Genomic DNA, 27,934 nt, shown 5'->3' on the forward strand with positions numbered 1-27,934 from the left:
CTGACAGTGATTGAAACCATTATTTTCTAAATAATCACCTCTAGTTGGAAACACTGAAAATTGCAAAAATTGGCCGAAGAACAATAAACCAAATAATCTACATAAAATAAAATTATCATGCAGTATGATTTGTTAGTAAATAAAATGTGATTAAAGATTTAAGCTTCCTGTGTGCATTTAATTTATAAAATTCAAAAAGAGAAAAACTGGTTTGCTTGATTAAAAAAGCCCTCAAAGTCAAAGCTGTAACATAATAGTATGAAGTACTATAACAACAGTGTTATGTAATACTATGTACTATCTTTATGGCAAGATTGAAACAAGTAACATTGATTGAGATGAAAATAATTTTAATAAAATACAACTGAAAATATATAAATGACTTGACAGTGCTGTATATAAAGTTAATCAAGAAATTAAATAGAGTTAACAAAATTTGCTCTGGAACATATTTTATTAACAAAATTTATTTAGGTTAAATTTTTATGGTTAAGATGTTTGTGTTCATAAAGACAGCATCTAAACTTTTGTTGGGAATTAAAGGGGCAAAGTCAAAACAGCAGAGTCAAAATAAGGAGGTTAAAATACCGTACTTAGCAGCTGGATAAGGGTCTAGAACTCAGGAGAGAGCTAAGGCAGAGACGTAGGTCTGTGAATCATTAGCAAGTATGTGAAAAGTCAAAGCCATGGGTATGGATGAACTATTCCAGGAGAAAAGAAAACAAAGAATGAGAGTCCAGGAATCCCAATATTGAGGGGCAAATAAATGAAGAGATTGTGATGTGACAGCGAAAAAGAAGATGGTAGTTATGTTTTGCTTCACAGGGCTCCACTCTTCAAGGTAGCAATAGTTAACATTGGCTTTCTATTTTTAAACTCTTCTAAATTGTAACCCGTCTCCATATTCAAGAAAATGTGGGCTATTATTTAACTGAAATGGTAGTGTTTCAGAGGGTAAGCATAACAATCCCATTGTCTTGATGCCCAGGTATCAACTTAGTGTTATCCAGGTATGTCATTTAACCCAAAATTGTGGACCATATTAAACATCAACTTGTCCTACTTTTATTGTTGTCTTACACCTAAAAACAATTTAGTCTGTTTAATCTTTTAGTTCTTTGATAGGATAAAGCTCTTCTGGATGCCTGCAAAACATCAACCAGATTTTATATACCTAAGGCACGTACCGCTTCGAAAAGTGCATCTCTTCACAATTATTCAGATGAGTTGCCTTGGCCTTTTGTGGATAATAAAAGTTTCAAGAGCTGCTATTGTCTTTCCCATGATGGTATGAAACTTCTGTCAACTATTTTTCTCTTTCTCTGATTTGCTGGTCTCTTTGGAAACATAAACACACGAACTGAAATTGGAACAACAGAGTCATTTTGAACAATTATTGGAAAATATAAGTTTTGGCACTAAAAGTAGAGACTAAGATAGGGTTTAAGAATGCCTATGAATTTCAGTGATTCCTATTAGTTTTGTCTCTATCACTCTGAATGTTTGTGGTAGTCTGAATTAATTGAAGCTGGATGGAAAAATTCACTCTTCCAAAATTTAACATTAAAGATACTAGCAAATATGAAAAATTAGGAGGATTTTAAAAATAACATTGTATTAAATGTTCCAGGCAAGTTTCAAATACTTCAAAAACTATAGTGAATTTGAATGACTAAATAATTTCGTAATTATTAGTATAGATAAGAATGTTCTAGTGTTCGTTTAATATAGTATAAACTATTAACTACATGTATTTAAGGAAACATGGTCAAATACATTTTATAGTTTTTTTTAAATAGCTTATTTAATAGACTCTAATATTGGGTAAAATCATAGTCGTTATTGTGGTGATGTAGTAAGAAAAGAAAATGAAGCAATCAGAAGACTAGACAATGTTTTATACATATATATCTTTAATTTTTACTTTAATCACAGGCCTAATAGAAATGGTTTCTACCAAAAACCATACAGGCAGAACTACACCTCTCGTTTTAATTTTTTTTCCACTTTAAACTAGTTTATTATTTACTTCAGGTGTTAGCCCTGGTATTTGTAAGAAAGTTGATGGACTTGTTGTTCACGAAGCGGGAACTCAGCTGGTTGGATGATTTAATGCCCGAGAGTAAGAAAAAGAAACTGGAAGATGCTGAAAAAGAAGTAAGAGCAAAATCAATGTTTTATAAAGAAAGAAAAAAGGAACATAGTAATATTTCTTTGCAAAACTAAATTATTGTTTTTATCTTTAGACAGTGATCACTAACAACCACAAGTAGACTAGTTTGGAAGTTTAATGTTTAAAATCATAAAGATTTGAACAGAGAGAGAATGAAGATCTTATAGGAGACAACCAAATCCTAATGAAATATGGAAATACTTTGTACTAAAATACCCTCCAAATTGTAAGGCTCGTTTTTCTGATTCCTCTCCTATGGATGGCAGAAACTTACTGATACTTAACTATTTCCAAATTATGATCATGCAGTGATTGTTTTTTTGTTACATATGTGAGAACAAAAAGAAGAGAAATTATTACTGTTGGTATTTTCCTAAGGAACAGAGTTTTAATCAAAATATTCTAATGAATAATTATTTATTCTTGAAATAGGTGAAATGTTTACTAGGAAAAATGTTGATCTGATTTGCTTTCAAAGTGATTTAAGATCGAGTAGATGTTGGAGAAGCTTCTGGAATTTGTTTTTACAGGCTACTTATTTATTTTATTCTATTTTATATGGTATAACAATGTATTTTAAGTTTCATGGCATATTTAAAGTTTATATGTAAGCCTGAGTCTATTTTGAAAGCTACTTAATCAACATTTTTTTAAGTATATAAAAACTACAAAGAGTGTAAATGAGGGGAAAATAACTAGCATAACATTTAGCAGAATGATTGAGCCCATACAATGTAAAACACAACAAAGTTTTCACATAAATAGAAATGAAATTGAAATAAAATATTTGATGAGAATTATACTATTTTTCTCTATAAGTAGTCAGTAAATGTATTCAACTTTCTATTTCCTCAAACCATAGATATATTTCCTATTTCCTTTGGGGAATTCATTTGCAGATGTTTCAGAGGTCTTAGTCATTTGATGAGGTCAGATCAGGCCATAAATCAAATGAGGTTTTTTTCTCAGAAATTTATACCAATATGGCTACATAATGTGTGATTGGTAATTCCCTTACTCTACATGGTGTTCTATCACTAACAATGGATTCCCACAGATAGAGATTCATCTTGATATGTCTTAATTCTGTAAGAATGTTTCAATTTTTCCAAATATTGTAGAAGGCAATACTTAGAATCATACTTCTAGTAATATTAATGTTAACACTAAAAATCATATTATACAATTGTTATTATTTATTTTTCTGTTTGATATACTTTTATTTAAATATTAGCGCTTTTTTGAAAAATAATACTTTGAGTCAGGCGCAGTGGCTCACGCCTGTAATGCTAGCAGTTTGGGAGACTGAGGCGGGCAGATCACGAGGTCAGGAGATAAGACCATATTGGCTAACATGGTGAAACCCCATGTCCACTAAAAATGTGAAAATTAGCTGGGCATGGTGGTGCACACCTGTAGTCTCAGCTACTCAGGAGGCTGAGGCAGGAGGATCACTTGAACCGGGAGGCGGACGTTGCAGTGAGCCACTGCACTCCAGCCTGGTGACAGAGCGAGACTCCGTCTCAAAAAAAAAAAAAAAAAACAACTTTGACTAGGATATTTTGATAGTCTCTATTTCTTTTTAGGGCTTTAGTAAACGTTTGCTTTCATCCTCAGATACTCTTCAAGAAAATATGGTATAATTTGGCACAAGTTAAATTTAAATAAAACGGACACTAGAACACAGAAATTCTAAAATCTTAAGTTATCCATATTTGATGTAAATAAAATTATTGAGATCAAACACAACACCCAAGAAGGTTTAAATTAATTTAATTTTGATGAAAAAGCTCTTGGCTGTGAGCTTCCCTTCCAGTCTTTTTGATAATGTCAGTACAGCAGACCCTTGAATAATATAGCATTGTTATAATGTTGACGAGAAAAGAAAAAAAAATTCCCTGGCCAGGGCCACTGTCTGTAGGGAGTTTGCACATTCTCCTCATATCTGTGTGGGTTTTCTCTGGACACTTCGGTTTCCTCCCACATCCCCAAAATGTGCCCATTAGGTTCATTGGCGTGTCTACATTGGCTCAGTGTGAGTGAATGTGGGTGTGTGTGTGAGTGTGTGCTGCAAGGGAATAGCATCTTGGCCAGTCTTAGTTCTCATCTTGTACCCTGAGCTGCCAAGATAGGCTCCAGCCACCCTCGACCTTGAACTGGAATAAGTGGGTTGGAAAAGGAATGAATAAATGAATACAAATGACTGTAAAATAAAAATTCATCAAGTATACGATAATCACACAAATGTACGACAACAATTTGGTATGAAAATGCTCAGTGAACCCAGCCATATTTGCTATTGTTTTTGAACTGCTTGGTGGTAGGATGTGCTCCTTACAATTTTCACTTTGCAAACATTCGTTCCTGATTTAATCCACCCCTACTATGACCTCAGTCACTCTCTCACTCACCAGAAATTTGGTAATTCAATATCTTACTTGCTTTTATTAACTTTTCTTACATGTTTGTATAACTCACATTTATTTCAATGTTTAATATTAAAAACATTTTGGGTCTTTAGTTAGAAGTTTGGTGATGTTTTTGTGACCAGATATTGCCATAGGAATTTAACTCTTGTTTATATCAATTAGCCTATGGTAAAATTGGTTTTATTTATTCTTAATGTCACAGTCTCCGAGAACCTATCAACAACTTTAAGTGAGCACTTACTGTACTATTAATTATACTCAAGCAGTAACTTACATATCTGATTTTGCTGTATTTTTCTGCTTTTTTCGTTAACTGTCTTTACTGCTTCTGGAAAAAAAAAACAAACACAGCCCCAGACATATAATCATCCCTTTCACAGTATTCTCCTTAGATCATACTCATACCATGAAACATTCTTGCCTTTTAGAACTTCACAAAGTGAAAAATGATATGTAATCTATTATGTAATGTTTAATATTTTTCTGACTGTGATTCAAAGATAATTTCAGATTCTCCTTTTATTTTCTGTGAAATAGGAGAGAACAAGTATAATAATAATTGTAAATTTATTAGAATTTGCCATTCCCACTGCCCAGAACCACTCACATAGCTATGCATGTATGGTACTTATATGTGTGTGTGCCATATGCCCATTTTGGAATTTATGAATCTCATAGGGCAGAGAACATATGTAATCAGTGTCTAATCTTTTTATATTATATACCCACTGTACTTTAATGGGCATTTACTGTTCTCTGATTATGAAGATAAAGATTTTAGAAGTAACTAAATATTACTAAATTTCCTAGAACTCATGCTTTCTGGAAAGATACAAAAATGGATTTACTGGGGCAATTTTACTGCTAAATCCTTCATATCCAAGTTAGAGGGAAAAGCCTTGCAGTACATTAACTAGGCAGGTTTATAGATCCTTAAAATCTCAGATGGGTTAATATGATGATACTTTCATGTGATCCTCAGTACATGGAAAGAAACAAGAAAACCAATAATACAGTCAAGAAATAATCTATAATTGAACAATAAAATATAGCTCTAACTAGTGCAAAGACAGCTAATTCTCCATCGAACAGGAGAGAAAATAGGAAGTTTAAAGAGGTTCACTTTCTAGCTTAGAATTAGTATTAAAAGAGTATGGTCAGTAAAGACATTAGGAAGATTTAGGAATAATTATACTAAAAGTTAAATTCCTGGTTGATTTTCTACTTGTTTGCCCAGATCTTGGTATTCTATTTTCTTGAGGCTTACAGACTCAGTGGAAGGATGTGCTCTTACCGTGGCATCTTATACTAAGGCCCAGTCTTCTAGGAGATTGTGTGTTAAGGTGGTAAACGGACAAGTTCTCCAGAAATATTGCATTTCTGCAATTGCTCAAATTAATTGAGTAACTTTGATCATGAACTGGCAAGATGGTAAATAGCAGAAATGTCTCAGCTCCCTGAGACTTGAATTTAAAGTAGGCTCACCTCTTGTCCTTTTGATGATAGATACAAGCTTTTACCTTTAGCCTCCAGGGTTTTCCTATCAGTAGCCCATTTCTGGTCTTATGGCACTGAGAAAACATTCATTTGACCTTAAAATTCAATAATGAGTTAAGCAGAATAAATAGCTACACAGGCCAGTCCAAGGTCGCAGAGCTTCTGTTCCAAATTTTCATGTACTTCATGCATATGCATATGCATATGCTTCAGCTTTTAGAAAGAAAGGATTATAATCAGGGTAGAAATGAATATTGGAACCCTGACATTTTGCACATTGCTCTGTGTAAAGGAAAGACTGCAGAATCAAATTCTGGATGTCCAAATGTGCTCAGAGTACCAACATGCCTTCCTTCCTACTTAAATATTCTCTAGGCCATTGTACACATTTGACAAAAGGCTACTTACTGTTAAAGGCAGAAAATCCCAGCAGAATGTTTGCTCCTGGGTAGGAGGAAAGGGGGTTAGTGTTGGATAAATCCTAGAAATTCTACTCTGTGGAAGTGATCATGATAGTGATACTTCTTGATTTGCTGGGGGTTCACTCTGACATATACACTATAGGAGAAAACAAAAAAAGGGCAAATGGGGCCCTGTGATCCCAATGCAGGATCATGAAAAAGGTCAAGAGAACATAAAAGCAATCTAAAAACAAGTGCAACTAAACAAATTACAGAGGACGTCTTACTGCTAAGACAGGTCAGAATTGGTTATGGATTTGGGAAGCATGGCCAAATTATTACACAGACAAATGTCATTTCTAGTTGAATCTTAGAGTGGAGCAAGCATATTCTTCTTCCATAAGCAGTGGTTGCCCAAAGTGTGGTTCCAGAACCACTGCCACATCAGCCAACACCTGGCAACCTAGAATGCAAATTCTTGGGCCCTGCTTCAGACCTATTGAATCAAAACTCTGGGGATGGGGCCAACCATCTCTGTTAATAAGACCTCTGGGTGATTCTGGTGCTAAAGTTTGAGATAAGTCCTTTCCTAAAACCACAGAATCAAATATAATCTTCTAAATACAAGGATACTCTATCAGAATTTTTTACTTACAATAATTTACATGATTACTTAGAGACACAGAATCTAATATTCTGATGAAAAACATATGTTGCATTTATGTATTGATATGACTCTATATGGACTCTCCATTTTTCCTTTTCCACTCTCATTGTTAGTTTTATGTATTGGCTCTTCTATCTATTGGAAATCATAAGTAATATCTATTATAAAAATAACACGGTTTTCAAAGATTATATATTTATGTAATGTTTGCAGCATTGTCTATTCTATTATTAGTTGAGGAAGAAAATGGTTTGACACTTCTACTTTCTGTAGACTTTGTTTTGCTCTTAGGCAAAATAAAAGGGTTGAGCTTGACTTCTGAAGAATATTCCATTTCTTAAGATGTGAATTCTAAAATTGCTGAATATTTTCCCTCTCTGACACTCTAAGCATATTCGTGAATATTGGTCTCTGTTGCCGTTGTTTGTACTTTAAGATATTTGAGGGCTCCTACATAGATACACACTTTGCCTGAAAATGGATGTAGTTGTAAATGTAACCTAGTTCACTAAAGGTAATTAAAGGATAACTATCTTTGTTATTTGTTAGGTATCATGATATATAAATCATAATTGTAATGCTATCACTAAATACAATTCAAACTCATGATGTAATTCGATATATAACACCCTGTTATCAAACCACACCAGGATTTGACTTCAATTTATCTCTTCCGCCTCTACTCAGCACAGACTTTTGGCTCCAACCAAGCTCGTTGTTCACTGTCATGCAAACACATCTTATTTATTCCACACTTTTATGGTTGGCCTACATTGTTTCTTCCCACCTGGAGTTTCTTCCTTGCTACAACCTTGACTTTGGTACTTTTCATAATGATCCCTTAAATTTTCTGAGAGTCAAGTTTATAGCTTTCGTTTCATTATTATCTACCCAGTACCTAACAGACTACCTGCCATTGAATGGATTAATTAATAGCCCCTGGATTATTATTCTTGTTAACTGTGTGCATAGCACATAATACATGCTCAATAAATATTTGAGTGTTCTGGAGTAGATTTGTTGTTCTAAGCCTCAATTTTCTTGCCCTGTACTGGACATAGCATTAATTGTCCTTCACTTATTTTATACCTGAAAACTGCTTTTGCTGTCTTAATTAAAAGGTGGCATTTAAATCATAGCATAAACGTCCCTCTAGTTAAATCGGTGAACTCTCTCAAAGGTTCTTGGGGATTATGTTCTTGGGTATTATGTATTATTCTACCTTTCATCATCATCCCTGTAACATCTTCCCCATGTTGTAGAACCCAGCATGCTTTTAATGGATCCTGTGTAAATTAAGAGCTGAATGGAACTCATTTTAAGGTACTTTTCTGACTTCTAAGCTGGCAACTACTCAGTTAGCTTTATGCTCTTGCTGTCTCTTTCTTCTCTGATCTTATTGAGATAACCTAGGTTGTGGCTGTCATGATGGCTACTGCCTGATTTGACTGCTCCTCCTCAGAAAGCCTCAATTTTTGGCTTTCTCACAGTGCTGCCGGGATGCAGCCGGCCCTCCATCCCCGCGCTCTGGGGCCCACCCAGCTTCCTTCTGGCACTGAAGGCAGCGGCTGCTCTGCCACCCTTCTCTTCAGATAAGCATGGCTTGGAAAAGCTATCTTTAGAGGTGATGAGTTTTTGTTTGGATAGAATTATGACTAGTATAAAGCCCACACATGCTAACAAGCCACAGAGTGCAAAATAATTATTGAAAGCAATTTGAGAGAAAAGTGGAAAATCATCTGAAGAAAAAACAAAATTTTTCCCAAAGCTTTGGTCCAATTTTTTGCTGTTAGATTGAATCTTGAACATTCGTTTTCTGCTGCCAGGTAACCTAAGCACTGACGGCACTGTTCTTCTCTTCAGCTTTTTTGCATTTTACTCTTTCTTAAACCATTCTACCTTGCTTCTTGACATTTTACTCTTGATTGGCCAGAAATGATATCATATACCAGCCTTCACCTTTCAGTAGGCAACCAAGGAAAGAATTGCATCTTTCTCCTATCTTGTCTTACTTATGTAGCTTTTGGTACCACTGAGTGTCTACTTTTTATGTCCCTCCATGTACCTTAAGGTAACCTTTCTTAAGGAAAAAGGAACCTTTTCTACCTGAAATGATACATATGCTCTGCCCATGACCACAAGGATGTGCCTACAATATATATTATGCATGTAATATATTTCATATATTATGACTAACTCAGCTGTAAGGCAAGCCTCAATCTAGGCTGCAAATCAGCTCTGCTAAAATGCTTGAATGAGTAATTCCAACCAATGGTAATCTCCATTCACCTTGATTTAGTTCTAATAGTGTGGCCAAGTGACAAGGAGAATAGGCATAATATACAAGTAGAATACATTTGATAGGCCCTAAAAGAAAATTTTTTCCTTGAAGAACAGCAAAGAGAGAAAATAAAATTAGTTACTGGAATGCAAAAGGGTAATGCACATGCCATTAGCCTCACAGAGAACAAATACAACATAGAGTTTCTGGGGAAAGCTTCTAAGCAGGGAAGTAGCAGAGCTCATGCAGTCTCTGGCATTTCCATTATCCCGAATCATAGGGTGGGCATAGAGATTCTGTATGCACCACAGCCAAAGTCCCAGCAGAGAGGGGCTTTCCTTGGCCAGCATGGGAGAGTACCCCAAGAGAGAAATGAGATCTGCTCCCACATTGCATTATATCTTCATAGGTTAGCTGAAGAGGCACTAGAAAACACTTGTTTCTTTAGGTAACAAGAAATATGGCATGGAATATTCAGACTATGGGATATCTGAGAGGGGGCCAAAGTGTGTTTACCAAGGACACTAGGAAAAGTCTTGCATGCCAGGAATAATAAAATCAACCAAAGGTCAAGGTGTTTCCGGAAGCTAGATCAGGCCAGCTTAGCTCTGCTAAGCTACTGAAAGAGGAAATGAGCCTTCAGGGCCATCCCTATTTTCTTTCATCAGTTTCCATTTGGGCAGGGGGTCAACTAGTTTTTTATGTTTATACATCTTAAAATTCCATTTCTGGAGTTAGAACCAATAATTCTAACATTTTTAAATGGCCTAAAGTATTTCTTTGAACTGACCCATTTTTATATAAATGTATTAAATAAAAGCTATAATCTATGAATAACTTTCTTTTTTTGTTTCATGGAAAAAGTTTGATGATAACATTATTTGAAAACGAAACCAGAATTTTTCAGTATGGTAGCCATAAGATTGTCTTCATCCCAAAGATTTAGTTTTAAAATGCTATGTATGAAGAAATGCATGTATGAATATATAAATCATTTCCACCCTTTGAGGAAAGATGGAATATTGTCATTATAAGAAGAAATTTGAAGCATAAAACAAAAGCCTAAAACACATCCAAATGAAGTCAAACCTTCCATTTCCTCCTCTCTCAAGACACATCTGTGTTTTGATCCATACAGGAAGATATTAATATCTTCTACTGTCTCTTTCCAACTCTCTACAGTAGTGGTTCTTTAAATACGGTCACGAGACCAGCATAATCAACATCACCTGGAAACTTGTTAGAACTAGAAGTTCTTATGCCCTCTCTACTCCAGACCTATGGAGTCAGAACTTCTGGGGGATATTGCTAACAAGCCCACCAGGGGATTCCGATGTAAACTGAAGTTTGAGAACTACTGTTCTGAGTACATCCCTCATCCCCTCCTCATAGAGCATTCTGGGAATATAATTTCACCTTTATAACAATAAAACTGGTTATATCACCCATACTTTTTTCTTATAAAATTAGATTAATTTTTAAAAAATATGCTTGGAAATTAACATGTTTTTTATTGAGTGACATGAAGGAGATTGTTGTTAGCACTTAAATTACTTTGTGTTATGAGACTCTCATTAATTACTTATGTTCTTGGTAGCTGATATTTTATTGAAAGGACCTGTGCTAACATTAATAAATGCAAACAGAGTGGAAGGTCTTGAGGTTAATGAGATAATGAAACATTAATCTGTGTTTCTTCTTTAATGTAAAATGGAGACTCATCAGGTTCACTTTATATACTTTACATTTGTCTTTTCAGGAAGAACAAAGTATGCTAGCTATGGAAGATGAGGGCACAGTACAACTCCCATTGGAAGGGCACTATAGGTAAGACATAAATTTAAAAACACATCAATTAAAGTAATGAAATGCATTGTTATATACTTTAAGAATTTCATACTGTGTAGATCCTCAGAGAGGTTTCTTGAAATTGTATAAGAGTAGAAGGAACCAAGAGTTAGATAACCTGGGTCCTACTACTAAGTTTTGCCAATAATAGCTGTGTGACTATAATCAAATTGCATTAAATGAAGTGAAGCAGGAAGCTGTTGTCTGAAGTCTTTCTTGCTCCTGTTTTATAATGTGTATGAAAAATCCCTTTCATATTCTCAGAAAGTAGCACCAGAAGACAGATCAAGGTTCATTTTTGGTATAAATGACTAGGTATTCACTAAGCTGATCACAGGTAAATGTTTTAACTCTGGGAATTTGCTGCTAAAAAAGGAATTTCCAAAGACATAATCTATTTCTTAAGTTAAATGATTCAGTTGTATCAGTTGTTTTAGGAAATATTTATGCAATTCTCCAAAATTTTCTAATCTTCTTTACGTACAAAGACATAGCAAAAGAAAGCAAACTACTGAAGTTATAAAGAAAACATTTGCAAGCATTTGGCCCAAAATTCTCCACTCTCTCTCTCTTCTCTGTCTCCCTCTCAATATAGTTTAGTTTAAATAGTTATCTTGTACAATTCTAAGTATCAATTAGTGCCCAATTTTATAGTCTCAAAGTCTTTATGAATAATTTAAGGTTATGCCAATAAAAATACAGAGAATACTTTTTTTATGAGAAGGGAATTTGTCATAGTGCTAAAAACCAAAATAGGAGAGAATTTTCTAGATCTTTAGGGTCTGACTCTAAAATTATATTCCCTAGAATTTAAAAAAAATAATTATCTCCCACTTAAGAGCAAGCACAAGTATAAGATGTTTTATCTTTTTTTCTTTTTTACAACATTTAAATTTTAAAATCCTGTTGATTGTTTAGCTGAACCAGCATATTTCCAAGTGTATTAGGTAGAAACCTAGTCTCATGTGATACCACTCTCGAAAGGGCTGTGTGGTTAAGTAAGTTTGAAAAAATGTTCCAAACTGCATTCCAGTTTGGAGATTCACAATGCATATTAGCATATGAAACTATCTAAGTAGTACTGCATTTTAAAAAATTGTATAGCTTCGTTCAATCAAGTATCTTAAAAAATCTTTTGCTCAAAAGACTCTTCCTCACATAATATCATGAAAAATGTCTATTCCACATGATGCTTTTTTTAAGAAAGTAATCAATCTGATGCTTTGAATTACCAGGAAACTATCTTTACAGGAAGACCAAAACAGCTGGAGGGTTTAGAGGAACTGAAGAACACATTTCCAGATTGGGCAAGGGAGGGAGACCCAAGGTTTTGTTCCTCTTAAAAGTTGCATTTGTTCCTCTCCTGTGACCTATCACCAATCAGGGTCATATGAAAAGGCGGCATTTGAACAAAGAAGGGGCAGGGTTGCCCCATGTGAAGGGACATTATGAGCAGAGGGAAGAGCAAGGATAAGGCCCCCAGGCAGCACCATGTCCATTGTGTTCCAGAACAGTCAGGAGGCTACTGAATTGGGGCTGAAAAGGAATGAGCAGGGATGCAGTGGCAGGAGGTGAAATCAGAGTGAGGTGGGGTCAGAGCCTTTAGGTCATTATAAGGACTTGGCATTGACTCTGAGTGACTGGGAGCCACTGCAAGGTCTGAGCAAAGGAGGAAAGTGATCTGGTTGCTATGATGTTAGGGGCAAGCGTTTAAACAATGGACATGCGGAACCCATTCTCTGTAATCTGAAATGAATTAAGGATACCACAGGCCAAATCAGTATCTATTCAACTAGAACATTTTCTTTAGATTTTTTTATTTTTCACAGATTGTTTTCAATAATTGAGAGAAATATTCAATACTTCTTCATTTTTAATTATCAAAAATACTGTACAGTAAACAAAATGGGGCATATACATACAATGGAACATTATCCAGGTTTAAAAAGGAAGAAATTCTGACATATGCTACAACATAGATGAACCTTGAGGATATTGTACTAACTGAAATAAACCAGTCACATAAAGACAAATACTGTATGATTCTGCTTATATGAGGCACTTAGAGAAGTCAGAAACCTAGAGACAGAAAGTGGAATGGTGGTTGCCAGGGACTGGGAAGAAGAGGAAATGGAGAGTTATGGTTTAGTGGGTATGGAGTTCCAGTTTTATAGGGTAAAAAGAGTTCTGGAAATGGATGGTGGTGATGGTTGCACAGCATTATGAATGTATTTAGTAACCCTGAACTGTACTTTTAAAAATAGTTAAGGTAGTAAATTTTATGTAATGTGTATTTTACCACAATTTAAAAATTGGGAAAAATATTCTTCATAGATATATGATTGTCCTATATTTAGTTTCTGTCATTGAAAAACTGCAGTTACTTATGTAATGTTTATTATTTCATTTGGGGAAACTCCTATCTAGAGATGATCCATCTGTGATCAATATATCTGATGAAATGTCAAAGACTGCCTTGTGGAGGAACCTTCTGATTACTGCCGATAACTCAAAAGATAAGGAGTCAAGCTTTCCTTCTAAAAGGTTTGGATTTTAAAATAATAAGAATTTATACTAATTCCAATTGTTTTTGACATAAACCATAAGCAAAAGAATAATATTAGTTTCCATCAAATGTAGATCTAAAATATTCCAGAAAATTATTTCCAAAAGTGGGTAGAAATTGTAATTATTTCAAATGTTGGTATGTTTTTCATACCAACTGTGGTATGGGGAACTGTGCTAGAAATGAGTCACAATGCATGGCATTTTTGGACATTCATCTTGGCCTACTGTTTTTCAGTATGATTTTATTTTATTCCCTCATCACCCACTTCCCCCAGGACCCCTTTAGACGTCTGGCCACATTTTGCACTCCTTTATTTTCCCTTTTTTAGACTGATATGCATTGTGTGTATTTTATATTTATATTTTATAAATATGCATAAATATTTATATTTAGTATAGTTCTAGTCCTGACTCCAACCCCCTGAAAGTCTTCCCTAAAGTTCTTATCCCAAAACTTTCAACTCCTGAAAGTTCTATCCATTCTTACTTCTCTGTATGTAAATGTACAAACAACTCCTGTAGTTGTGGATGGTAGTTTTAAGTGCATGCTGGGGGAAGAGTGTGTCCCTAAATATCAACAGTCATCAAAGGATTTCCAGGTGAATTTTCCAGGATTTATAAATAAGAGTTCAAATCACCCAGTCCTCTTAGATGCTGATCTGAAGAAAAAGGAATTCCTATGTTATGCTAATATCTCTTTTTGTTAGAGAGTGATTGAGGGAATTGGGACAGTGTTTACTATAATTATTAAGTTCCTTTATTTTCGTAACCTTAAATTAACTTTTTCTACTTAATTTTTATATTACATTTTTGTCATAAGCTCCCCTTCCTAATCACTCTAGAAGCTGATTCCCCAAAGGTAAGACCCTCTCCCTCAAACCTATTCCTTGGTTGCATTTCCTTATGTTAAATGGTGTCTTCTAGAAACCTGGTCAGTCTATGTCCTCTGTGTGAGTTTTGGGGAGGCAAAAGGCATGGAGAGTGTTGGGCTCAGATCCAGTAGCAGACTGAGTTTGATGATATATCTGTAACAACTCAGCTCTTTAAGTTAGTCTGAAACTTGAACAAACTTTATTCCTTCCTTGGTTTATACAGATGCATCATGTATAAATCAACAAGTTTCACAGGACTGTAGTTAGTAATGGCATCAAATTTCTGGATAGGGAAAATTAAATTTGTCCCTTTAAGAAATTGAAAAGCTTGCCTGGTGTGGTGACTCATGCTTGTAATCCCAGCATTTTGGGATGCCAAGGTGAGCAGATCACTTGAGGTCAGGAGTTTGAGACAAGCTTGGTCAACATGGTGAAACCTTTTCAGTACTAAAAATACAAAAAAATTAGCCAGGCATCGTGGTGGATGCCTGTAATCCCAGCTACTTTGGAGGCTGAGGCAGGGGGATCGCTTGAGCCCAAGAGGCAGAGGTTGCAGTGAGCTGAGATTGTGCCACTGCACTCCAGCCTGGGCGACAGAGAGAGACACTGTCAAGAAAAAAAAGAAAGAAAGAAGGAAGGAAGGAAGAAAGGAAGGAAGGAAGGAAGGAAGGAAGGAAGGAAGGAAGGAAGGAAGGAAGGAAGGAAGGAAGAAAAAGAAAGAAAAAAAGAAAGAAAGGGAAAGAAAGAAAGAAAGAGGCAAAGCTGAGAGCCTCCATTATGTACCACCATGCCTCCAAACTGGCAAGCTGTTATCTTGCTTCATGAGACATCACTGGAAACATGGGCAAGAGAAAGAGGCTACATTAGACTTAGAGAATGTATCTCTTATTGCTGGTTTTTGTCACCCCAAAATGGCATGCTGCTTCAGTGTCATCTCTATACCAAACAGTATAAACAAGACAAGACAAACAGCAGGTGCATAGAATCTTCATCCCAGAAGCTGGGAATTAGTTCTCTCTCTCTCTCTCTCTGTGTGTCTCTCTCAACCACCTTTAATATTTACTATAAATGAAGATAATATATTAATAAATTACTCAGTGGGCTCCCTCTCAAAGACTTTTGGTTGGTATTTTCTGTCTTAATAGGACTTTAAAACTTTCACGTATTTCTTTACTTGGCTCAGGACAAAGTAACATTTTATTCTAAAACATGCTTTAACTTCCTTTCTCAAAGATCCTTGCTACAGTCTGATAAATATTTCTCACAGTAATTCTCAGTTTTGCTAGTACTTTTGAAGAAAATCAGAATTATGAGAAGGGCAGTTTCTCAAGCCCATTGAAATGTGTACTTGTCACATGAAAAATATGACATTTCTCTGATTTTTTAAAAAATGTTAAATCCAGGTTTATGAGCTCAAAATAAAATGCCCTTGATGGTCAATATGTGGAGAATTTGAAACAATCAAACCTGTAAAAATTTTTCTTCCTGTATTATATGGATTCAAAGTCCAAACTTTTCCTCTATTTTTCTTTGGTTCAAGCAAAAGTCTTCTGACATGATATTTTAGCTACTCCTTAAAGTCAAGTGATACTTTTCACAAGAAAAATCTTTTTGTTTTAAAAATATATATCCAGATGACTTCACACAGTGGGTTGACTCTAGTGAACAATATAATGTGCTTTAAAGCAGGTCCGATTTTCAATAGACTATCCTTTATATTTGGATATAACCACTCGTTTCTTATTCTTTAAATGTATTTTCACTGACGTGAGGATCAAACTATTGTGGAATGAAAGTTTATCCAGCTTTCCTTACCTTTTGATGTGATCGCATTTGTGGTTTTCCATGTGAGAAACATCTTTTGGTTGGTAATCTCTTTTATCCTCATTACAGTAGAAACTCTGGCAGAAAGTGTATGACTTACAGAATTCTAAAACCACTGATACTAATAAGGCTCCCAAAGCCACTTCCTTTTCGTGGTATCTGTTAAAGGCTTTAAAGCATCATGAACAGGAACTGTGAAAATTTGGTACCTGGTAGAGTATCCACTGGCAAAAAGAGGCCCAAAGAGCAGGTTACTAGGGTCTGTATCTCCTGAGTCCTGAGCTGGCACCCATGCAGACTTTGGCACCCGCCATTCTGAGTTATTTTCCATCCTGTGCTATAATATGTGTCAGAGAAGCCTAGAAACCCTTTTTTCATGGAATTTTGAATAGAAATTATATTTTCTCAATTATATCATTCACTTTTTGTTGTCAAAAATATATTATCTAGTTTAACTGACAGTAGAATCTAAGAACTAACTGCAAATTCTGTCTAATCTGGAGGATGTCTAATTTTGATCCTGATGTCATACATGCATGTGACAAGAGCCTCTGCAGCTTATTAAATGGGCTGGTGAAAATAGGGCTCATTAACGACCACATTGCATCAGAATAGGTTAGCAACTGCTACGTTTTTTAAACTGATACCCAAGATCAGTGTGTCTGGAGGTCCTTGGCAATATTAGGAAAAGCAGCACTTAGCTTTGCCTTGGTGACAGAGGCTAGTCTCTGGGACTATCCACTCTACCCCCCAACACCCACCGCTGCACTCCCCCACCACCTTTTTCTATCCCAGATTCTTTCCTTGCTCTGATTGCCTAGGCTTAGGCTCTCTCATGACTTCTTGGAAATATTATTCATAAAAATGACTTTAGCCTGGGCGTGGTGGCTCATGCCTATAATCTCAGCACTTTGGGAGGCCTAGGCGAGCAGATCACTTGAGCTCAGGAGTTCAAGGCCGGCCTGGCCAACATGGTGAAACCCCATCTCTACTAAAAATACAAAAATTAGTTGGGTATGGTGACGCACACCTGTAATCTCAGCTACTCAGGAGGCTGAGGCAGGAGAATCACTTGAACCTGCGAGGGGGAGGTTGCAGTGAGCCAAGATTGTGCCACTGCACTCCAGCCTGGGCAACAGAGCAACACTCTGTCTCAAAAAAAACAACCACTATTTTAGTGACATTAAAAAGTCATAGTTTCATAGTTTACTTAGCATCATGAGAGTACTAGGTCACTTTTTGCCCTCTCTTGAAATATTACTTCCTTATATTTTAAATTTTAACTCCTCAGGGGCAGTGATACTCTTATCTATCTTGTATTCCTAGGTCATTATGGAGTTCCTGGCATATAATAGATATGCAATATATGTTTATTACAATGACAGATAACAGATGCATAATACATGTTTGTTACAATGAAAGCTTAAAATTGATTGGCCTCCACAAAAGCGAACCTAACAAGTAATTCAGAACAATGGATCCTAGAGGTCTTGAGCTGGTTATAAAATTTCTGCTTCATAGTTCGCTGAAATCTAATCTGATACCAAAACTATGGTGATGATGAAGAGGGAAAAAACCCAGACATTTAATAGGTTATTGTTTTGTAACCAAACAACCAAAGCAGAGAGTCAGGAGGAAGCACATCTGTGGATCAAGTTGATATTATGAATCTTTTTATTTATGACTTGGTGACTAATAGTGCCACTTGGCACACATTCATTTATCAAAAGGTTATGGAACACCTCCTACATTTCAAAGTATTGTGCACACAGTAATTGCACATGTGTAGAGACCAGTATATCTCTGTCCTACAATCTACAGATAGGATCTGTTATTCTATCTTTCAAAAAATAAGAGTTCATTTGAATTGGGAATACCAGCCTCAGAATTCTGGAATTCTCACTACAAGAGAGCCTAGAGGCCATCTACTCCAAAACCAATTTTACAGATGAAGAAACCAAGTCTCAGAGAGATTAAATAACTAGTCCAAGGTCATGCAGCTCATTCTGAGCTTCTGAAAACTGAACCTACATCTTCCAACACCAAGCCCAGTGCTGCCCTTTTTCATTGACTTTGTTTGGCAAAAGAGACTGGAAGGCAGGTAGAGCTTAAGGAAAAGTTAATTTGGAAAGCAGGAGAGCAGACACTTGTCATATAAAAGGAACTTAAAGTAGAAGAAAGTGAGTCATACAGATAGAGGAGTTAAAAATACGAGTTAAGGCTCTCAACACATCATGTGCACACTGTCATCTTTTCTCATGGAAGGAGAAAAGAAAAGGGAGAAAAGTTGCTTTGCTCTGACCTGTAAGTAGTATGTGCTGAGAAGTGTGGCAGGCACAAACCCGGGCGCCATAGACACGCGCTCACACCAGCTCTCAGAGCTGGCAGCATGCCACAGATGGCAGAAGCTCCAGCACTTCTTACCTGATGGTGCCGGGTGGTGGTGACAACTGAGAAGGGCTGTTTCTAGCTTGAATTGGAGGAAAAACAATTTAAAAAACACACTCTTAGAATGTGTCTAAGTTATTGACCACTTAGAAAGCTGTACAGGAGGCCCCATAGAAAAATGGAGTTTTATTACTTTATTACTTGGAGAAGTGTTATAAAACCAAGGGTGCGGTCCATCATCAAGTGTTTCATAAATTTATATTAAGGGCCGAAGTTAACAGTAAAAATGTATGGATACTTACAGCCCAGGGCCTCAGTAGCTGGCTATGGGCTGCCCTTTGTGTCAGCAGCGGGGAGGATCACATAGAAGCCTCAGATGAAGAGGGTTTTGCCGTGTGCTGCAAGTATCAGGGAAAAAGCATTTCTGCCCTCTCTGGAACATGGTGTGAACTTCATCCCTGTAATGATATTGTTTGAATTTTCCATGAAAACTGTCAGCATGAGAGTAAGAAAAGTGTACGATGGGAAAATATGGAACCAAATAGACAAAAACGGTAGAGTCACATGACCAGTTTGCTCATTGGTAAAGTTAATGAGAGGGTGAGATTAAACAGAAGCCACTTGGGAATGAGTTTATCTGAGGAGTGAAGTGAAGCATCATTCCTCTGATGTACAGGGTAAGGGTTTGTCTGTAAAGAGATACCACAGGTGTCTGGAGAGCAGCGTGCATGGTAACCTGTCCTCCAGGCCAGTGGAGCTGTCTGTCTAACCTGGCCAAGGTACAGTCTTCATCAAAGGTCAAGATCCAGTCCATGCACAAGGGAGGAGCCATTTGCAGCAGAGCCCAGAAATGCCTCCTGCGACATCTTGTTTGTGTCATTTACTAGAGTTGGCGCTGTCTTAAGATGGGGGCATGGCTGACATTTTCAACTATCATCAGTGAGTCACTTGCCCAAATGAGGACCATGGTATTAATCTTGCATGTTTTTGGAACTGTTTAAAAAATGTCTGATTTTTGTTGTTTAGTGTCTGTTTTTGAATTTCCCCTTCTCTGCAGTTCTTGGTTTCTATCTCACTGAGTGCAGAGGATTTTAATTGTTGCTGTCTATCTGTGCTTCGCAGCATGAGAAAGCAATGCCTACGGGCTCTTGTGGTGCTTTGGGGTTGACGGGTTTTATGTCTGAGCAAGCAGATGTCATAGTAGCTATGCTGGATTGCAATAATAAATGTCTCCTTTTTTTCCTTCTGTAGCATTGAAAGCCGAAAGGAGAAGAAAGCTGACTCAGGGAAAGGTGTTGACAGGGAGACTTGTCTATGACTCCATCTTCAATTTATTTTTTACATATATATGAGAAGAGTGTCACAATTATTAATAAAACTGCTTTGATCATGTATTGTAAATTCTGTCCCTCAACCCAAATCCACCTTCATACTGTAAGTAGTGCAATACTTGTTTCATTTCTGTGTTTAAACTTCTGAGCAGTGAGACATCCCTGTGAGCAGATACAATAGCCAATGCAAGAATCTGTGTGTTTCTTGCTGTACATTAGACATTTGTAAACTGGATTCTGATTGTCAGTTTTATGAGAGCAATAGCTTCCTTAAAGAGATAAGTCATATTTACCTAGTTTGTATTTTCCTACTTTAGTGACCTGAAGATGCCTGATAATTTCATTCAGAAGAATTTTTGAAAGGTAGTCTTACTTCTTTTTAGTTTTTATAGCTTAGCATTAGTGACTTATTTCAAAAGACCCAAATCAAAAAGTTAGTTTGAGAGCATTTTTTAATAATTGTATTTATGCATTTCCTTGATTTAATATGATAAATTTAATACTTAACAATTTATATGTAACTAAAACTTAAAGTCATTTGAAAAAATATATAGAAACCTATTTACAACTTGTTAAGGAGAATCAGACATAATGCAGAGTTAAGTAGTATTTGCTTAAAATTCAAGTTGTGACTAATGATCAAATACTAGGCTTGTACAAAATGCTTTAGAAAAACTTTGTAACAGTTTCGTGGGATTTTTCAATATAAACCTTTATCAGAAAAATACTAAGTTTGTCTCCCACTGACAACAGATGTTTTCCAAATAAACATATTCTATACATACTTGTGGAATGCCACATGGTGAATCATTGTATGTGAAATTCCACTCCTCTACAGTTACTCTGCAGCTAATGGTCATGCACTGCTTAATGCTGGTTCTGAATCATGTTCTCATGTTAGACCAACAGGTCTCCAATTGTCATTTTTTTTCTGCAGTGTTTTTTTTTCCACTTTTAAATTAAATGCATGTTGTGGAAAAACAGTCTTTTAAAATGAAATTTCAGATTCCATTTGAGAAGATTCTGTAGATATTTCAGTCCATATGAAATAATATATCTTTACTAAACTTATATAAGGGGAGAGAAAGTTAAGAAGTTTTGGACATTACTAAAAGTACAGTATTTGATTTCACTTTCAATGAATGTGAAGTTAATAAAACTAAATCTCATAATGCTCTTGGTTCCTAAGAATGAGTAGTAATCATCGACTTTATAATACTCCAATATTCCGTTTTACAATAATTCAGAGCCCTGTGGCTTTTACAGACTGTTAATTATGTACTCTGTTGGAAGTGCACATGAAAAGTGAAGAAAAGTTCCTCTTGTGATTAAACTAATGGGAGGAAATAAATCAACAAAGCCTCCATTAAGTTCTACATTTTGATACCTTTTAAAAATTTCCCTCACAATTCTTTAAGGAGCCCCCCTTTTTATGGAACATGAGCCTAAAAATTATAGAAAGAAGAATTTTAAGTTAATAAAGTTTGTATTTATAAATGCTGAAAAAATACAGAAAATTTCTGTTCCAAATGTGTTGCCTTTGTGTATTTTATAATACAGATACTACATTGTAAACATTTCCATTGTTTTATGATTTAGCCAGTGATTCCCCAAAGCAGCCTCTTAGTGTTTTAATATATTAATAACTGTTCTGTTAAAAATGATCATAGTGAATTTAAATCTTCACATGATCACCTATTTGAATAAGCAATCATATCCAATGAAATTCTGTATTTCTGAGTATTTTTATAGTCATTTTGTTCTTGTGTGAATTTTAAAGCTATCCCTATGTTAATCCTAATATTTTGAAATCATATAAAATATAAGAAAAATGTAGTATTATATATTTACTTCTAATTTCAGATTCCTGGTCAAAATTACTGAATATCTTGAATGTAATTTAGTGCCAAGTTTAAATAATGTGTAAATGTGACTAGGATATTGTGTTTTTCACAATTAAGAAATGTTATGTGGAAATAAATATTTATCCTAACTTCCTTGCACATTTTAAATTGTGATACAAAGTGTCTTGTCTTTTTTCTTGTTTTAATTAGTAAATCAGTGTAAAACATTTTGATTGTTTGAATATAATATTTAAATTTAGACAGCCCCAAAGCTAAGAACTCTTGGTGATATAAACAATTTATGAGTATGTTTCAAGAGTAAACAATTTGAACTTTATGAACAGAAGATTATGAGAACTATATAAGGATATATTTACTCATTTTTCCAGAAATGGGTACAGATGACATAGTTTCTTATGCTAGGAAAAACCTCCAAGGTCACTAGTAGTAGTATTTCTCATTATTAGAACTCTATTTAGACTTCTGTTTTTAACTTCCATGGGGAAAGCATTTCCTAAAATTTGTCTCCTCCCTGTTTCTTACAAAAGTCAGATGGGACCATTATTCTTTGGTAGCCATCTGGCAGTGTGTTGTGGAGATAATTGCATTCAGAATTCTATCTAACCTACTGCTTGGTATTTTTCTCTTGACTAGTGAGTTTACTTTGTAATTGCTCCTGTTTCACAGCCTACAATATTGGAAAGTTTTTTCCTGTACACTATAATATAGGAATATACATATTCCTATGTATGTACAGGATATCCTATATATCCTGTATAGATGAATGTCTCCTTGGTATAGTTTAAATCCAGAGTTTGAAAGAAACTCTCCACTGATGATCCAGAAGCAACTTGTATTTCAACATGATTCCTAGATCTTTTTGGATTTTTCTTGACTCTTAAAAGTGTGACTTACCTGTTTTCTGTGGCACTGACCTACCTCTGTTTTGGTTTAACTTTAGCCTATTAGCTCCTGGGCACTTGTCTATTTTACTATCATTCCAAGATTGCTCTCTAATTTTTCCAATATATTAATATCTATCTCATATATTCACACAATGAAATGAAATGAGATTACAGCCATTTGAAAGTTTTATGAGAGTCATTTGGATAATATGATGGTTCTCTAAATGTCTACATCGAGAGGCTAATTGTAGTTAGTCCCCTTGAAGAGGCCTAATAATCAAAGATTACTGGTAATACTTTATTTTAGAGATCTCCTTCGATGTTCTTCATGGAATGCTGTGGCTAACTGATACAACTGTCACACCATTTCCATTCCTGTTGGTGTGCTGGGTACTATCATTTCTGCTGGAACTTTGAAAATAGGACTATGATCCTTGCTTCTAAGGGCAGGGTGGATACATAGCTGTAAATAATGTGATATGTGCTGAGTTGGCCATATGAGTAAAGCTGTGTTTTGAATAGGGCAGAGTTTGACGAAAACATTATAGAAGAGGTAGCACATGAATTAGAATGGAAATGGGAAAGGAAAAATACTCCAGATGTTGAAGGAACCCCTGCCTACTAGGCCTCTGGTCTAATGAAGTATGACCAGAATGACTCCATCTTGAAGTGAAGAGCTAGAACACTCTTAAGGCACCTATAAGATTAATGCTTATGATCTGAAAATAGCCACTTTCCAAGCTGGCTACAACCTATTATTACAGAATATTTATGACCATACAGAGCATCTCCCACCATGCCTGCAGAATGTCCCAATGTCCTAAGAGTTCAGCCCTCTTTACTTAGAGATAACGTTAATGAGCAAGCTTAGGTTAAAAGATTAAGGGTCATGTAATATCAATGACACTGAAGGCCCCTGCCTTTAGTGAGCACGTGGGCACATTCCAAGTTTAATTGTAGCTCTTTGTAACTCCTTATAAAAGTAGAGGCACTAGCTAACAAAGGACAGGGCATTCCTCCTTTTGCTTTCTGAGGATATCCCACACTGTAATGAAGCGGTTTCTGAAAAACTTACTTCTTCCACTATGCTCTGTGCCTTTCCTTGAATTCTATCCTTTGCAAGATCCAAGGACCCATCTTTGGGGTCTGGATCGGGACCCCTTTTCCAGCAACACTAGAACTGCAAAGATTCTCAAACCTATGTCGGTATTGAAATAAAGATGAAATTTAAAAGTAAAGCTATATGGCATAACTAGAGCCTGGCATATTTTATGTATGGCATATTTGGAACCCAGCAAACAGCCCAATATGGTGGAGTGTTAGAAGGGTAGTGAAGACTTGTAGGAAAAGATAGAAACACAAGTCGGAGACATTACAAATGATGTTAAATTCTATCCTAGAACAGTTGGAATTTTACCCATTAAAAGTTTTGAGTAATGAATTTTGAAATGATTAATAGAGCAGCACAGTAGAGAATATAGTGGGGAAAGAGTGGAATTGTCTCCTCAGGGATCTCCCTTCCAGGATGACTCTCAGATGACAAAACTAAGTTTTCATGATCTATAAATTTCTATTAGGATAGAAACGAAACAGGCTCAAGTATACTCCTTAGGTACCTAACACGTAACTCTAGACACAATAGCTCAATTATAATTACTTTTATGTAGTGCATTCCCTTATATATGGAGATTTTATTTATATATATATATATATAGATAGATAGATAGATAGATAGATATAGATATAAACAATGCAACAGTTCTGTAACAATGCAACAGTTCTGTAAGTTAGGTCTTTTTGTACGTTTTACAAATTAAGACACTGGAGTTCAAAGAGGCTAAGTATTGTTCTTTAAATATATATATATATGTATATATAGCACCTATTTGTGTATATAGTTATATTTGAAAAAAAAAGTGTTCTGAAAAGCACAGTGTCCACAGCAAGCCTGAGACTGTTAAAGAAACCTAAGCGTGATACACAGTTCAGACAATGACTGCTTCATAATAATCCAGAAACCACCTTCTCTCTGCCCTCCCTTGAATCCTAACCTACATTCTTACCCTGGACTCAGTTTTCTGTCTGGATCCTCTTGCCTTCCGGTGTGTGTAGAGTTAAATATTTTTTTCATGTGACTTCTTTTTTCCATTTATTTATAAACTCCTTGAAGGTAGGGATGGTGCTTGGTGTTTTGCCCCTCCTTTGTAACTCTCCAGAGCCCAGATCTGTGCTCTGCTGTTCACCCAGCCAGCAAAGGCTCTTGATATAATAAGTAAAATATACCAGAAGATCCTGCTGCTCAGTTTATTAAGAATGATTAAAAACTCAAAAAGAATTGTCACTGACATGTCAGTATTGGAACACAGCAAATGCTTAATGAGTACCTTCAAGTGCCCAGCACCTGAGGACACAGAAGACTAAGGCAAGAATCTGTGTAATCTATGGAGCCATTAAGAAGCAGCTACATGGTTGTGACTAGAAGGAGGGAAAAGGTGAAAGGAAGGTGTCAGGCATTGTATCTATGTAAATCTTCATAGCAGTGCAACAGTTCTGTAAGGTAGGTCTTTCTGTACTTTTTACAAATTAAGACACTGGAGTTCAAAGAGGCTAAGTATTCTTTAAATGTTTCCCATTAGTGAGTTGGTGGTACTGAGACTAACCCAGGTCCAACTGACCTCAGCTGCAGTGCTCAGGAGGTGAGATGTGACCGCCTTCCTCCTTATCAGGTTATTCATTCTGGCTCATGGAACCAGAATCAGGTTATGATGATTAATATTTCTGCTTAATATGTTACTCTTTTTTTTGCCACCAATCTTTCTGTTATTAACACTGGAAACCAAACTTACCCAATGAAACACCTTTTTTGCTCATGAGTCACAAATATCAGGACCTTGGATAGAAGAAGCTTAAAAAATAAAAAGGGTTTTGATTGTTGGATGGTCACACTTCACACCACATTCACACATGCTTTTTAAATAATTTGAAGAGTTGGTTCAGATGAAAGGCTATAGAGAATAAGAATTTTTATCGAGTTTGTTGAGGCTTAAAGCCTGCAAGCACCAAAAAAAGTTTTTCTCTCAATTAAGTAAGAAAGTTAACTATTAATTCAAATTCTTGGGTGTAAATGTTAATATTGTCACAGAAAGAAGACTGTGCAGAAAGATGATACATTTCTATGGGCCATAACATTGGCCCATTCATACCATGCTCTGAGCTTTCCTCATGGGATAGTGATGTTATACTTTATTTATGTATTTATTTATTTATTTTGAGATGGAGTCTCGCTCTGTCACCCAGGCTGGAGTGCAATGGTGCGATCTCTGCTAACTGCAACCTCCGAATTCCGGGTTCAAGTGATTCTCCTGTCTCAGACTCCCAAGTAGCTGGGATTACAGGAGCACACCGCCATGCCTGGCTACTTTTTTGTATTTCAGTAGAGACGGGGTTTCACCGTGTTACCCAGGCTGGTCTCGAACTGGGCTCAGGCAATCCACCCCGCTTGGCGTCCGAAAGTGCTATGATTACAGGTGTGAGCCACCACCGTGCCTGGCTGTGCTGTTATACTTTATAACCCACACTTGTCTATTATTCTCAACCATCTGTATCCCTCAGACATCCTGAATGCACACTCTAGGTCACTCAGGATGTCCACAAAAGAGTTCTTGGACACTGCTGAAATAACTGCCACAAAGTTGGCCAACAAAATCCTCTTACTTTATGGAAAAAAGTCATACTTATGTTTTGTTATGTTTTCTATTTAGAGTTTATTGAATCATAAATATTGTACAAATCTAGTAGTCTTATAAATCAGTATTCTCACATCAACTTCAAGCAAAAGTAGCAAGTGCCAAGAAGTGGAACTGGTAGCCTCAGTGACTACCTGTGAATAAGAAAAGAAACAGAAAATATGCAGAATGACACAAAGCCCAATATGTTCATTAACTTTTATGGTAGTGGCTCTGAGTTATCAAGAATGTATTGAATTATATTCTGTGCCTGATATTTAAGAAAGTATGAAGGTATGTAATCATATTTAGCAAAATTTCCAACAAACATGTTAAAAAATAATTCATAGTGATTTTCTAAAAATCTTGATAGAAACTTAAAAAACCAACCCTGTATCCACAGAAAAGATGTAAGCCATTTCTCCCTTCTTTTCGTGTATGTGCCTCTGGGCACTGGTGTATTCTCACAGGTTGTTATGAAAGGAGTCTTAGCCATTCCTGTGTCTGCAGAGGCTGCAGCTATGAATGTCAAGACAAGTCTGCACATCTTAGTGGTATGACTGGTTCCTGTATGTTTTAAACTTACTCTCAGATTAAGTTTATCTCTAACTTATTTGTCCATTTTCTTCTTTTTCCCATAAGCTAATTTAAAACTCTCATTGGAAAGGAAAACTTGTCCTATGAGGGTCAAATGAAAACTACTTTGACTTTACTCACATCATTACTTTTTGCAGCCTTCAATGCCTGAAAAATATGTGCTGGGATTACCTCACTCCAGAGAAAATACTGCACATGCTTAGAAACTAAAGGAATATTAAACCCTATCATTTTGATATTGTAAAAATATTAAATAGTATCTGACTTAGATATTATGATTATAATACCTGACTTGTATGATATATGATGTTGTACAATATCTGACATTGTACAATGTCTGACTTCAATTAAGATAAAAGGAAAATTTCTATTTAATTTGCTTTTATGACTATTAATGCTGTTCAGAATGTGAACATATATTACTACCGCTTCTTGATATACAATTCTGCAAAGATTGATTCAGCTACTCACAATGATTGAACTGTATTAAGAAACAGAATTTTGACAAGAGTCCTACAGATTGGAAGGTCAGTTTGTGGTTCCAATGGAGGAGTGGGAGTTGAGATTTAATTAAGGTGAAGCTA

The 27,934-nt window shown here is 35.8% G+C and overlaps 1 protein-coding gene across 10 annotated transcripts in view; it reads left to right on the forward strand.

Moving 5' to 3' along the window:
- SLC4A10 (solute carrier family 4 member 10) overlaps window positions 1-22,291 on the forward strand; it is a 370,258-nt gene extending 347,967 nt beyond the window's left edge. For 6 of the 10 annotated variants that reach the window (XM_063648250.1, XM_063648248.1, XM_063648249.1 and 3 more), the window contains 5 exons: window positions 1,115-1,288; window positions 2,035-2,157; window positions 11,208-11,275; window positions 13,724-13,840; window positions 20,200-22,285. In XM_063648250.1, coding sequence (XP_063504320.1) covers window positions 1,115-1,288; window positions 2,035-2,157; window positions 11,208-11,275; window positions 13,724-13,840; window positions 20,200-20,266 — 549 coding nt within the window. In that variant the 3' untranslated portion in view covers window positions 20,267-22,285. Of the gene's footprint in view, window positions 1-1,114; window positions 1,289-2,034; window positions 2,158-11,207; window positions 11,276-13,723; window positions 13,841-14,684; window positions 14,724-20,199 lie in introns of all 10 variants that reach the window. The other 4 variants (XM_063648255.1, XM_063648254.1, XM_054478940.2 and 1 more) reach the window with 3 other exon arrangements.
- The last annotated feature ends 5,643 nt before the right edge of the window (window positions 22,292-27,934 follow it).

The sequence above is a fragment of the Pongo pygmaeus genome, chromosome 11, assembly GCF_028885625.2.
Source record: "Pongo pygmaeus isolate AG05252 chromosome 11, NHGRI_mPonPyg2-v2.0_pri, whole genome shotgun sequence".
In the NCBI taxonomy this organism is placed as follows: Eukaryota; Metazoa; Chordata; class Mammalia; order Primates; family Hominidae; genus Pongo; species Pongo pygmaeus.